At 44.3% G+C, this 14,640-nt stretch overlaps 1 protein-coding gene across 2 annotated transcripts; it reads left to right on the top strand.

The window, feature by feature from the left end:
• Window positions 1-2,611: 2,611 nt before the first annotated feature.
• Window positions 2,612-9,366, top strand: ARL6IP1 (ARL6 interacting reticulophagy regulator 1). 2 transcript variants are annotated; one of them, XM_082198981.1, is made up of 6 exons: window positions 2,612-2,881; window positions 5,805-5,938; window positions 6,422-6,541; window positions 7,443-7,560; window positions 8,163-8,247; window positions 8,424-9,366. In XM_082198981.1, exons 1-6 carry the CDS (start codon window positions 2,627-2,629, stop codon window positions 8,540-8,542), a joined length of 831 nt encoding a protein of 276 aa, XP_082055107.1. In that variant the 5' UTR covers window positions 2,612-2,626; the 3' UTR covers window positions 8,543-9,366. The 2 variants fall into 2 exon arrangements, with proteins under 2 accessions (XP_082055107.1, XP_082055108.1); XM_082198982.1 differs by having other exon boundaries at window positions 2,718-2,877.
• Window positions 9,367-14,640: the final 5,274 nt, after the last annotated feature.

The following is a 14,640-nucleotide window of genomic DNA, read 5'->3' as shown; positions in this document are numbered from 1 at the left end:
TTCCCTGTGTGGCATTCTTTTCTTTACTGCAGTAACATTCAAAGTTCTAGATCTCTAACTTGCAGTGTGCAGTGATCATGGTACCAAGCATGTGTAACCTCTGCAATTGTGGGAAAGGTGACCACCTCTTTCACAGAGGGGAATCAGCACAAGGAGTACGGTGAAAGCTGCAGCTAGTTGCCTGTCATGCATATAATCCACACAAATGTGTCTAAAGCAAAAGTTATGGTTGCACATTTAAGCAACCATTATGCAACAACATCTGGAGGGCACAATGTATCGGCAGCAAATCACTGACAGCACAAAGTGGAAAAAATGAAGTGCATACCAAAGCAGGGGCTTCCCATGGTTTGCTTTGACTGAAGCAGGCAGGCAATATATTTTAGTAGGTTGGTTCTGTGTGTAATGAGACATTTATAATATATACTTTGGTGCATTTCGAGCATGAGCTCTTCAAGGGGATGCACAGAGAATTAACAACTGCAACATCCTGCAGAATCTAATTGGACGTTATTGTGATAGTTCACATTGATTCATTGGACTTAATAATAACCACACAAAATTTGCTTCTCTCTGCTGCCCCCCCCTCCAAATGGGAACATCAGAACCTGCCCCTTTTCATCTTCAGCCTTCACTATATTTGAAACTTCAGTGAGTTATTCAGAGGAGTGTTGGAAGCTGTTGGGGGAGAAATGAGTTTAAAATCACCTTCGTTAGGATGCAGGTTTTTGCTTTAGTTGGACTCCCAGATAAATGCACCTAGACTTTGCAGTCTGTCTCCTGCTGTTGTTCAAGCTTGCCCCTTTTATCCAGAAAATGTAGGGCTTTTGAATCAAACAAGTTGAATGTACTATATTATTCCTGGTCTTTTTTTCTTTTCTTTAAGTATAGCAATTCGGTTTACCAACATATAGTAGGTTACAGAAGTGGGGAAAGCATAGGTTTAGGATCAAACTAATACTCAACACAGAAACAAATGGTAGTATATAAAATATGTGTGTGAGAGAAAGAGAATTATTTTATTATTATTATTATTATTTATACCCCGCCCATCTGGCTGGGCTTCCCCAGCCACTCTGGGCGGCTTCCAAAAAAATATTAAAATACTATAATACATCAAACATTAAAAGCTTCCCTAAACAGGGCTGCCTTCAGATGTCTTCTAAAAGTCTGGTAGTTGTTCTCTTTGACATCTGGTGGGAGGGCGTTCCACAGGGAGGGCGCCACTACTGAGAAGGCCCTCTGCCTGGTTCCCTGTAACTTGGCTTCTTGCAGCGAGGAAACCGCCAGAAGGCCCTCGGTGGTGGACCTGTGTCCGGGTAGAATGATGGGGGTGGAGACGCTCCTTCAGATATACTGGACCGAGGCCGTTTAGGGCTTTAAAGGTCCGCACCAACACTTTGAATTGTGCTCGGAAACGGACTGGGAATATTGTGGAAAAGCATTCTAGAGGCTCACCACAATTGCAAGCACTGGGTGGTTGCTACACCTTTCATCTGTGGGACCCTTCCCTCCCAGCTGTCACCTGGATCTCTCTCCATCACTTCCTTCTCTCTTTACCCGGGGAGGTAAAGACCAGCAGTCCTTTCCAAATCCCTTCTCACTCTCCTCCGGTCACTTCCAAACTGCAAGCCTCGTTTGATTCATAAAGGTACTTCTTTTGGTTTGACTCATACAGGTACTTCCAGCTGTCCTGCTCCACCCACATTGCCTTGCTCAGCACCAACACCTCAGGCCCTGGCAGTGGCGTAGCGTGGGGGGTGCCAGGGGTGCCGGCCGCACTGGGCGCAACATTTGGGGGGGCGCGTTTGGCTGGCCCTCCTCGAGGAAGCAGGAACCCCACTGTCCTCGGACCTCCTCCGAAGGCTGGCGGTGGGGCGGAGAGACCTCCTCCCGCCGCCAGGTTTCTGATGGCTGTCCTGAAGACTTGTGGTGGGAGCAGTGGTGTAGCGTGGGGGGTGCAGGGGGGCCTGCCGCACCTGGCGCAGCATCTGGTGGGTCGCGGAAGAGACTCGAGTGCTAAAATCCACAGGTTAGGGGGCGCAAATTACTTGCCTTGCCCCGGGTGCTGAGAACCCACGCTACGCCACTGGGCCCTGGCTCTGCTCGGACTTGGCAAACCCCTTGCTCAGCTGTGGAACTCACTGGGTGACCTCAGGCCAGTCACTGGTTCTTCGCCTAGCTTACCTCACAGGGTTGTTGTAAATAGGGAAAGGGAGAACCCACAGAGGCCACCTTGAGCTCCTGTGAGGAAAAATAATAAATGTAGTAAGTAATGCATAAAATAGACACTCAGCAAAGACTCATTTATCCAGCTGGGAAAACCTGTGGGAACAACTCCCACAATACCCCCCATAAGGGGCCAGTTTGCTTCTACTTGGAAAGGCGCTAAGGAGTCCTTCCCCACCCCCACCCCCCCACTCCGGAATCCCCCTCCAAAAACCCGTTAAACGGTTTCTGCTGCGGGACGTCAAAGGAACAACGCGACGTCTCTCCTCACGCGCCCGAAGTCACGACGAGCAGAAGGAGGGAGCTGATTGGTCCAAATTCAAAGGCGAACGGGCAGAGGGCGCTGGTTAGGGGAGTGAGATGGTCCTTATCCAATGGAAAGCGTCGGGGAGGCGGGATGGGCGGGGCCGCCGAGCTCATAAAAGGGGAAGGAGGGCGAGGCGGCGAAGGGTTCTTGCTCGCGAGGCCGACGGGGAGGCAGAAAGGAGGTGTTGCTTCGGGAGGGGGCGTGGCCTGGAAGGCTAGGCGGAGGAGGCGGGGCTTAAGCCGTGACGGTTTGCGAGGGGTGGGAGAGAAGGAGTCTGCCGAAAGCAGCTGTCTGGGCCACACAAAATGGCGGAGGGCGACAATAGGAGCACCAACCAGCTGGTGGGTGAGCGCTGAGGCGAAGCACATTGGGTGCGGGGGGGGGGGGCGAGTTGAGGCCCTCACTTCCCTCAAGAAGTGGGAAGGAAGGAAGCGGGGGTGCTTCCTTGGGCTGTGTCCTGCGAGGAGCATCTGCGGAGGGGCGCTTGTTTTTACGCAGGAAGAGGGAGGGGCTGACTCTTCTGTCTCCATGCACGTCTTGCGAGGCTGCCATAGCGGCCTCTTCACCCCCACCCCCAGCCCCGCCATTCCTATTCTGCGTTATTTTAAAGTGGGGGTTGGGTGGGTGGGAGGTTTGCGCCATTTGTGCAACTCTTTCTTTGAGGGGTGGAGGTTGCGAACTGCTTCATAGAGTAGAGGGGGCTGCAAGGGGCGAAGTGAGGAAACTTCGAAAGTGTAACAGGCACACCAAAGAATCTTATGGCGCTCTTCAAGACTTAGGTTTACTGCAATGCAGGCGGTTGGGCTGGATGACCCTCGGGCCCCTTCCGACGCCCCAATTCTGCGATTCTAAGACCCGCAGATTTTTGATGGCAGAAGCTTTTGTGGACTGAAGGCTGCTTCGTCGGATGCACGAAGTGGTTGTTTGATGGTGTGTTCTTTCACACACACGTTGTTACCTATCAGTATGTGCATATTTGTATTAACGCTCACCTGTGTGTAAATAGATATGTGTGTGTGTTTATATATATATATACATACACATACGGATGGATAATAACATTTTGTGCGTTTGATTAATGGGGTTTTAGCCTGTGAAGCTTCTGCCACCATAAGCCTTAAAGGTGCCCCAAGGTTGTTTGTGTGTTGGCTGTATGAAACTGTCCTTCTGGAACTTAAATAACACCCCACGGTCTAGTCATGTTTACTCAGATTGAAGGCCTGAGTAAATTGGGTTTATTCCAAGGTAAATATGTCACCTCAAATTTCTCCTTTTGAGAGCTGTGGAAGGATCCAAAATCAGGAGAGAACCCATTATATTTTGCTGATGCACAAGGTTTTAGAAGCTGGCAGAGGCAGCAGTAGTGTTTTGTACGAACGTGGGATCAGAATTGCAGAGCTGAAAGGCAAAATAGCCTTCTTACAAATGGGTAGGGGTGGAGGCTTTTCTTCCCACCAAATAATACATTAAAAAATATTCTAGGCAAGCCATCTTGAAAAAGATCAGGTTTCATTTTCCGGTTTCTCCAGTAGGACTCTGCTATGTCATCTTCCTTTGTAGTATTAGAGACACACCTGGCCAGCCTGCTTATGCTAATAGGAGCAGAAATAAGCAGGGTGCTTTGTTTAGGCTGTCAAAGGAGCTGCAGCGCTTCAGGGATAGGTGGTTGAAAGTCAGGTGCACAGCACTGAGCATTATGGTTGATGAACAGAGGAGCGCAGATACTGTGTGTGCATTTTCTTTGAGTTTGAAATGCAGATCATTTGTATCCACAGTGTTATCTGCTACATTTTTCACTATGCCATATGCTTAGTATACCCTGCTTTTTGAGTTGAAGACACTGCACTTGAGTCTCCCCCTGTTTTATAATGGCCCTATGCAGCCACTGAGGCTGTGTGCGCATAGATGGCCCAATATAACTTGAGTGAACTTGATGGGAAGGAGAGATTTTAACCCAGGCAGAACAACAGTTTAGTTTGTCTTGTGACTGAATCATTTCAAAGACATGAGTTAAGTAAGTGTGTGTGTGTGTGTGTGTGTGTGTGTGTGTGTGTGTGTGATGGAATATTCACAGATCTAAGCTTCAAGGGAAGAAAGAAATGTTTAGAAACAAAATTTATTGGCTAGAACTCCCTATATCTTGCTGATCTAGAAGGCCATGTTAGGAAATGGACAGAAATTGAAGAACAGAAATTAGAATTCAAAATAAGGAAGCATTAAACATGCTAGACTAGGAGGAGTTTTATACAGTGTGTAGACCTCAGTGGCAGGTCTCTCCCGCCCCCCTTCATGGTTCATTATGAAAGTTTCACCTACGTACTATTCACAAATCTTCAGTTTATGGTCCTGGGCTGAGACAGCAACCAGTACAAAACACAGCTGTGTAGGATGTCCAAAGTAACAGTTATTCAGAGTTAATTAAAATTTTGGTAAATCCAATTTTGCACACAGAACCTTGCATAACATTTAACACTGTTAGGATAATAAATAATGTAAAAACAGTTTAATTTCAAATATATATTGCTTGCAAAAAAAAGAAATTAAATATTTTGTTTATATTGAGTTACTTTCTCATGCTGCCCAAGTTCAAGATCACAAGATTTGGGTTCTCCATAAGCCAGATAAATTTTATCCAAATATCCAAGCTGGAATCAGAACAAGTCTCAAAATAAGGTCCTGGAGCACAGTTTTCACAGAATGGTGCCATAACAATAAATGGCAGGTAGAATAGCTCTTTGTTATGAAAAATCCTAACTACTGGATTTAGAGTTATCATTGTGGTTCTAGAAGAGGCTCCCGCTTGAGGAATGTGGGAAAGACAATTTCTGCCAATTTCCCCTTTCCCCTCTGACCTTAAGGAATCCCCAAACCTCTAGAGCAGCTTTTCATTGGCTGCAGGAGGGAGGAAGAATTGGTGTAAATTGCATCCACAACCCTTTTGCTCTAGCCAGAGCGTCCTGTTCTGCTCATGGGAACTCTGGATTGAAGTTTCAGTATGTAGAAATATATCCTAGGAATATGGCACTGTTCTCCTAGTTGGGAGTAACCAGATATTTTGTTGCATGATAGACATAAAGCTTCAAATTAAAAGGACCAGTTAAGAGGATGCAGACATAAAAAACTGAGTTATATTCTGTAAAGCAAAGTAAGGATAAAGCTGTTATATTGTCTAACATAAGATAGCCTACATGTCCAATGAAGCATATGCATTGTGTAAGCATTTTTCTGCCTGGGGCAATTACATATGTTAAAATGCTTTTATTCACAGGCTGCAGAGACAGCTAGCTTGGAAGAGCAGTTGCAAGGATGGGGTGAAGTGATTCTGGTGACAGACAAAATCCTTCGTTGGGAAAAACCATGGTTTCCACCTGCTATGATTGCTGTAGTTTCCTTCATCTTTCTGTAAGTTATTGGAGAGAATGTTACAAAAAATCATAATGCTAAAGACAGTTAAGCTAGTAGTTACTTTCCTGAAATTCTCAGTACTGCTCTGCTGTATAAAAAGTACATGGGAAGTTTTATGCAGCTGGAAAAACAATGCTGCTATAAACAAATCAAATATATGTTCAAATTTGGGGGCATTCCTAGTCATTTTATTTCATAGAAGGGCCTATTAATTGGAAATGATAGGAAAGAGCAACAACTTTTTATTCCTTCCAAACTTCCATTTTCTCTCTCCTTCCAACCTGCTCTCCCATTGGTGATTATGCCATTGCAGAAACTAAATTGAGGCATTATTTCTCAACCACTGGCTATGTTGGCTGGGGCTGATGGGAGTTGGGTACTTCAAAATAAAATTTGGAGGCTGCTTCTTCTCCACACCTCCTTTAATCACATTGTTAAATGTTTTGCCGCTAGATAACAACATTTTTCTTGCCCCAACAGGATGATCTACTACTTGGACCCATCTGTTCTTTCAGGTGTTTCTTGCTTTGTTATGCTGCTTTGTTTGGCTGACTACCTTGTACCTGCTCTTGCTCCTAGAATTTTTGGCTCCAGTAAATGGTATGTTGTTTGACAGTCCCTTAAGTATAACATTTAGCAAGAATAGAATTGAACCAACATATATTCAGTGTTAACTATGTGCATCAGTCCTGAACAAAAATCCTTCTACCTAGTGTTCTGACATAACTAGTGTTGTTCTACTACCTAGAGCAGGCATAGGCAAACTCGGCCCTCCAGATGTTTTGGGACTACAGTTCCCATCATCCCTGACCACTGGTCCTTTTAGCTAGGGATGATGAGAGTTGTAGTCCCAAAACATCTGGAGGACCGTTTGCCTATGCCTGACCTAGAGCAACAATATCTGTGTATACTAAAGGCTCGGTTGTCTCTTTTTTCTGTTTGATACCTTTGCTTGTATAATTATGTTTAGACTGCAAGGTCATTGAGGCAGGAACCTATCTTTTCCTCCTGTTCCCGCCCCCCTTATGTTACTCTCTACAGCACCATGCACATTGATAGTAGACTAAAAACAGAGCTGTAGCCTTTAAACAACTGGCTGTCATGGATTCTTGGGGTGTAAATATATATAAAGATGTTGCCATCTAACTGAAAGTTTTGAGACAGCTGAAGAACCTCTTTGCTGGAAATGGTGATTTGCTGAATAGGACACAGATTTGCAGTTAATGGTAAATTCTTCATAATATCTGGTCATTCAGAACACATGTCAACTGCAAATTAATGCAAGTTTTAGTCCATTAAAATATATATGATCTTCTCATTCTTGGATAGTAGAGAATCAAAGAAATATATATTGTACATATATGAACGGGACATTAAAATGGCATCAAATTTTGAACTGGGTGGCGGGAGGTCGAGATGATAATGGTTGCTCATGTGCAGTTTCTAAAGTGGAGGCAAGACCATAATATCAAGAGTTTTGTTCAAAATAATTTCTTTAAAGGACTACTGAACAACAGCAGCGGTTCCATGAAATTTGTAGCAACCTGGTAAAAACACGGCGTGGAATTGTTGGTTGGTGGAAACGTCTTTTCACATTTAAGGAGGAAAAGCCTAAAATGGTAATATATGTGCTTCTCTGAAAATGTTTCATCCTTATTGCAAATTGGATGTTGCTTTATAAATCCATTCTGCCTTACATATACAAAAACAAATGCTTTTGGTGACTGGCATGTATATTTGTTTTTTAAATGAAAATCCCTTTTTCTTACCTAAAATGCTTTAGTAAGTGCACACACCATCTGATCAGAGCTTTTTATGGTATCTTGATTTGAGTATTTTACTCTCCCCCACTCCCCCACTTTTGTTTCAGGCACTTTTTGGTTGTTGTTTTTTGCTTCATAGTCTCTAGGACAGTTATTGTAGTGGTATGCAAATATATTCCTGTCTGCAATGTATAACATCGTCCTAATGCATCCAGCAAGCCAATAACAATATAAGCTAAGCTCCTAAAACCTACTTGCTTGAAATAAATTTCCACTGAAGTGAATGAGATATACTGCTAAGTGTGTTTGTTTGTTTGTTCACTCATTCACTCATTCAGAATCCATGCTAAATCAATAATGCTGCTTTTAATAGCAGCAGGGAAAGTTCTTAGAGAGGTAACTATCATGCCTTCATAACTTACTTTTAAGGACTGCTACCATTCTTATTTCTCTTCTAGTACTTCATGACAATGCTCTGTTCCTTAGCTGTGATTGCTTGGATAGGACAGCAAGTTCATAACCTCTTCCTTACCTACCTTATTGGTAAGTGGTGCAGAATAATATATTGCTGTGTTTTTCCATAATAGAGAATGGGGGAGATATTTGTAGTTGGGATGCCTGTAATGAAGCGATTGCAACATAAATTTGATGAGTCGGTATGGGGGATGAATTTGCAAATGAACATAGCTGGTGATAACTTCTTCTTTACTCTCCCCTAGTGAGCTGCTTCTTGTTGTTTCCTGGGTTAAACAAGCACGGAATAATTTCAAAATATGCTGGAATGGCAAAAAGGGAGGTCAACAAACTCCTGAAGCAAAAGGAGAAGAAAAACGAATGAAACATTGCTTGCTAATTCACTCTATAGTATAATTGTGTTCTGGGAACAATTCAACGAATTATTGTGTGTTTAATAGTATAGAAGTGCTTATTTCAGTCATCGCTTTTTGATTTTAAATAAGGGCCCTTCTTACGCTGTTTAAACAGGAACTGTATGGTCCCTCAGTCACACACTAATAGTCTTCTAACACGGACAGTTATTCTTACAGTAAGTGTGACTAGCAACTTCAATACTGTAATAAGACTGATCAATAACAACTGGTGGTGGTGAACTGGGTAACATTTTCCATTCCTCTTGAGCATTTTAAGGACCCTCTTGGACTGTCTAGATTTACTTCAAAATGCCCTCTAGATTAAATTGCTAAACGTACAATGTTGTAGGTGACAGGTGATTTGAATAAACAAAGCTCCTAAACTCTGAATCCCAGTTGTAGTTGTAGCTCTGCAATGCAACTTAATTGCACTGAAACTGAATGAAAAACTTAAGTCAGGATGCACAGACAGTCAACTTCATTGCTTCTATTATTTAAATAGCTCTAGTTTTGGTGTTGTGAAACATGTCTGTAGTTTTTTAAAAATATGGTCTTATATAAAATCATGTTGAAAATACGTGATGCGTCTGTCTTGCCAACAAGTCTCTGGAGTTATTTGTGTTTTCTTAATGCTATTTTGTTTTTACTACACATTTCTTAAGTAAAAGTTTGTAACCTGTTAAAATGATAGGCATCTTAAATTTCTGTTTAACAGGCAAATTTCTGTCTTAATTGTAAATTGATGAACAGTGTTATCTTACGTTTGAAAATATAGACTTGAGAAATCTTGAAACTTTGTTTCATTATTATCTTTTTTGACAAAATGAGATCTGCTGCTTACATTACTGCCTTACAGATGGTAGCTGCTTTTCATTCTAAGTTCCCAACCTTTCAGTTTTCTCTGAAACACTGTACGTAATTCAGTAAACATTTTTTGTAAATGTGTCTCAAATGGACAAAGTTTTTAAGTTGCTCTTGTGATATATTGCCTATAGTGAAGCCCGAAAGGCCATAACTGTGTTGGCAGCATTGGCAGCAAGGGATAGAAAGTCTTCTAACTAGAACTAACACAAATATTATTTTTATCATCACTCTCTTACTAATTGGCTCGCAACAATAAAAAGCAGTCTTTCTCTCTTCACGCACATCTAACATTTTTGAATGCTAGGGGTGGGGTGTGGCTCATTTTTTACTACCATACTAGTATGTAACATGGTGCAGATAACTTATCTGCATAAGGACACTAGGGTGGCGTTCAACACTTAAACATGCCTATGTTTGGATCTCTTGTGACAAACGAATGAAAAACCATTTTTGGACTCATTAGAGCAACCTCATAAGATCTCTGCCTTAGGAGAAGAAACAAAGCCTCTTACTAAGGCTAGTGAAAAGAGAAATCCCTGAAGCAGGCTTTCTTCAGCAGGTGAAAGGAGCAACATTACCTATTACTGCTCCTTGGGTTGAAACATTTCGGTATGCCAACTTAGTTATCATTGTAGGAAGGCTGCTGCTGAGGCCTTTAGGTTTCCCTCAAGTTTTCCTCCACTCTGTTGTATAATGTCATCCTTTCGGTGTTGGTAAAACAGTCTGTTTAGGAAATGCCTCATGCCTCAAATTTGTGAGGCCGAAAATATTTCCACATCTGCTTGAGACTTCCTTTTATCCCTTCCTAAGAAATTGGTTTGGCACCTTCTGAGGATTTTCCTTGGTAATATCTATACAACATTATAGGGCCTAGCAAGCTGGGGACTCTCAGGCCAACAGGCTGAATGCTATCTCCCTGGACTTTGAACCCGCCCCCAGCCACACCCTCTCCCCTGGCACTGCTTCATACCCCAATTATTTTTGCCTGTCTCAAATGTGTCACTGAACTTTCATAATGCCTCTTCCTTCTCTAGATGGAAGATGGAGAATTGTGAGTGCATAGAAACTACTGTACAGTACAAAGGTAAACTTTGGTTGTTGATTTTTGCAAGCCCCTCTTAGGAGACTTTATGCCTAAAGGGCTGCATATAGATACTGTTAACATTTACATTTGTTCCTGTGTTCATTTCTGCCTTCAGAAGGTTGCCCAGAAAGGAATACAGCCCTCTGGCCGAAAAAGATTCCCCATGCTAGGCCTAACTGGAGACAGACAGAGGAGCTGTCTGGATGGGGAGCCCTTCGTGCTTCTTAAATAAAGGACTTAGAACATGTCACGTTTTCCATTGCACTCGAATAATTGCAGAGCTCTTGCTGGAACCTGCCCTCACTTCTTGGGTGGCGGCAGTGGGTGGGGCGCTACCCCACGGATTCTGCCACCTGAGGCGGTTGCTTCAGCCTGCTTCTGGGTGGTACCAAAACTCGGGGCACAGCACCAGATCTGCCTCATTGCCCTCAAGAAGGCAACATTAAACATGTAAGAGGCAGGTTCAAATCATTGATGAAACTAACCAGGCAACCTGGTCTGTGTTACCCTAGTCTAGTCCAGTTTTCTTCAACCTTAGGTCTCCAGACGTCCTTGGACTACAACTCCCATCATCCCCAGCCAGCTTATCCAATAGTCAAGGGCGGCGGGCCTTGTACTCCCATCAAAATACAGTGGTACCTTGGGTTACATACGCTTCAGGTTACATATGCTTCAGGTTACAGACTCCGCTAACCCAGAAATAGATGAGAACAGAAATGGTGCTCCTGCGGCGTGGCAGCAGCAGGAGGCCCCATTAGCTAAAGTGGGGCTTCAGGTTAAGAACAGTTTCAGGTTAAGAACGGACCTCCGGAACGAATTAAGTACTTAACCCGAGGTACCACTGTACGGTACCTGAGGAACCCAAGGTTGGGGGACTCTGCCATAGCTGTCAACGTTTCCCTTTTTTAAAGGGAATTTCCCTTATTCCGAATAGGATTCCTCGCAAGAAAAGGGAAAAGTTGACAGCTATGGACTCTGCCCTAGCCTATCTCACTTAAGGGGGCTGTGAGAGTAAAATGGAGGAAAGGGAAAATCCCTATATGGTACCTTGGAGCAACTCGCGTGTGTGTGGCCTGGAGGAAACGGGATAAAACGTGTAGTGTGCATCTACAGTAGAATGAATTCATGCGACGGAGTCCTGCCGCACAGGGACAGAAACAGGCTGAGCACCTACAAAACCGTCGCCTGGCCTCGCCCCTTTTCCGGAAGCGTTCTTGGTTGCTACTGGATACCAAAACCGAAAGGGCGGCTGGGAGTCCGCTCTCTGCCAACTCCTGCCGAGCTGTTTGAAGACGCCTCCTTGCCTTCAGGCCACAGAGATAGGAAAATGTAGTGTCGGCAACTTCCGGGTAGCTGCCGTTGAGAAATCTTGGCGGAAGTCCTCTTTCCGACTCATATAATCACCCATGTAAAATTTATCGAGAGATCAAGCCTGGATCCAGCGGTCCGTTGAACACAGAAGCCTTGCGCCTCATTGACTTGCATGCAGACGTGTTGCACTTTAAAATGTTTTCTGCTTCCAAAATTTTATTTTAAAGAATCCCCTCAAATGTGGCATGCATAGGTTTGCGGATTCTTTCCGTTTCTGAGTGGAGAAGCTGCTGCCAATTTTTTTTAAAAAATCCTGGAAAAACCAGCTCAAAGACATTCTGAACACTGCAGCTATCTACTCAAAGCGACGTCCCAGTGATTTCAACAGGTTTGCTCCCAAAGGAGTACGCAGAAGATCGCATCCTAAAAGATCAGAAAATTGAGCCCATTGTGTCGATTCAGCCTTAATACAAGATATCTCTACATTTTGTTCTCTAGGGTCCACAGCGTAGCCGTTGACGAGCACTGGCTGAGCGTAAATCTCCCCGAGGCATTTTAACCCGGGAACAAGGTGATCTCGCGAGAGAAACCCCCCGCCACTTCCTTGTTATCCTGCCGCCTCGATTTCCCATAACACCCCGCGCTCGCTCGGCCGCCTTCCTTTTTCCGCCATATTGCTGCACTGGTGAGTAGCGGCCGATGGCCGTTCCTGGGTGGCATCCGTCGTATATCGAACCCATCCTGTCTCCTTGGGCCGCTGTCGACCCGGTTCCTGGAAGCTGGGGCTCCGCTCGACCTGCGCAGCTTATTTGGAGATGACCGCGCTTCTCCTGGGCCTCGCGGCAGCCGCCTAAACGGAGCGGGGGGGGGGTAGAGCGGTTGGGAGAGGAATGCCTTGGTCTGGGGCTTTGCGTGGAGGAAGGGCTGGGCTGGCGGGCTGTGCCTGACTGGGGAGGCCTTGACCAGCAGGCAGGCAGAAGGTGCCTTGCTGGACGAAGAACGCCGGGCACAGCTGCGTGTTCACGCGTTCGGGCTGCAACTTACTTTACATGCGTGTAAGCCCCAGGGCACGTAGTGGAGCTTCCATGTGCCCCTCGTGGTTGCATTTTAGGTCCTCGTGAGACATGGGCGCCTGCAGCAGCTTGGGCGGGGGTGGCTTGCAGGCTGCTGCTATATAGCTCGCCGACATGGGTGGCATTAAGCTCCGGGTCGCCCTTTAAAATCCCGGGATCGCTGGATGCTTCACTGGGGCAGCAAAGTTTGGGGCCCTCCGCTTCTCATGCATTCCAGTTCCTGGAGCGGGTAGTTTGGCTTACCAAGTGTTTACAATATAACTCCTTCCTTTTGGGGATTGTTGGCTTCGGGAAAGTATTGCACTCACGAGCTAATGTTAAAACTTGTAAGCGGTGGGGGGGGCACACAGAAGCCCATCTCTTGTGGCATTCTTACTGCAAATACATCAGAGCTGCTTGCTGTGTTAATAATTCAAAGAGTTGCTGTGTAAGTCTTGCTTGATCACACCAAAGTTGTGAAGTCCAGTGCCCTGTTTCTCAGAGATGCTTCTGGGATGGTCTTGAGCAGGTCTTGAGGGCAATGGGCCTCCCTCACTTTGACTCCCCAGCAACTGGCATTCAGTAGTGCCCCTGAACATTGTTGCTCCTTGTCCTTAACATGAATATATGACTTCGTTCAAGGTGTCAAAATATGATAATTGTTTTAACCCAAATTAAGGAATCCTGGCAATGTCTGTGTTTTTCTGGCTAAGGAATATAATTCTTCGGGGCTTTGCTTGGACTTAGAACCCCAGAGGCAGTATAAGACTTCTTTTCTGAAAATACAAAGTATAATATATGTGTCCCTTTGAGTACAAAGGGACTCTCCTCTTCACCCCCATGTAGTCATGGCAACTACATGTTAAAGGTCTTTCTAGGGGGAAATGTGACTTAAAAACGAATAATAACACAGACTTTGAAGATATGTCCAATCTAGTCTCTGTGTCTTGATGCAGGGTAGCTTAATGTAGTCCCAATGAGTGCCTGATAATTGCGCACAAAAAGCTATTACAGTCTCCCAAAACCATCTTGTTTCATGCATAAGCAGCTCTTAAATTTTGAAGTGCTTGTGTGTGCTGCACTGGGGGACATGTGTGTATGAACAGCACTGGGCAAATACTCTCCTGATTGCAACTCCTAAGTAAGAATATCCTTCAGAGCATCCAACCTGGGCAGTTTTTAAGAATTAGAGGCAATTAATCCTTTTTGTGTTTAAACTTCTACTGTACCAGATGTAACTGTGTAAGCATTTGAGCTTAGTACCTTGTGAACTTGTTTGCAAGGCTGCGCTGAATCTACACTTTTTATGATTTTGGGTTGTTAGAGCTCTTTGAAAAGAAGTCAACAGTTAGTTATTTTTTTCTGGAAATACCCACAGTGTAGTGCCCTTGCAATTCAGTACTTGCTACTTATTCACTGTGACAGTCACCCCTTTCTGTAGGCAGTTACTAAGGCTATTATATCAACTTACTACCCTTATCCAAAACTTAAGAGCAGAATTGCTCTTAACTTGCTTTGTCCTAGGAATGAAAGCTTGTAGCTTTAACTGGCTAGTGAACTAAATAATTTATTTGCAGTTGCAGTGCACATCGTAACAGCAGATAATACATGCCATTTGTTTAGAAAGTGTTTTGATTACTCTTTTAATTAGCTCCCTATGTTTTGTGCTGCTTCCAACATCCCGATGCAATCCAGTGAGCCACCATTTGAAGAAAGAAAACTGATACATGTTAGCAATTGGGCTTATCATTTAAAT

Source organism: Podarcis vaucheri, assembly GCF_965113315.1.
Source record: "Podarcis vaucheri genome assembly, chromosome: 14".
NCBI classification, from domain to species: Eukaryota; Metazoa; Chordata; class Lepidosauria; order Squamata; family Lacertidae; genus Podarcis; species Podarcis vaucheri.
This window is presented reverse-complemented; position numbering and strand designations above follow the sequence as displayed.

Coding starts and splice junctions, on each gene's coding strand:
- ARL6IP1 (XM_082198981.1), top strand. CDS start 2,627: ATGGGCGGGGCCGCCGAGCTCATAAAAGGGGAAGGAGGGCGAGGCGGC. Junction 2,882..5,804: donor GAGCACCAACCAGCTGGTGG/GTGAGCGCTGAG, acceptor TTTTATTCACAG/GCTGCAGAGACAGCTAGCTT. Junction 6,542..7,442: donor ATTTTTGGCTCCAGTAAATG/GTATGTTGTTTG, acceptor ATTTCTTTAAAG/GACTACTGAACAACAGCAGC.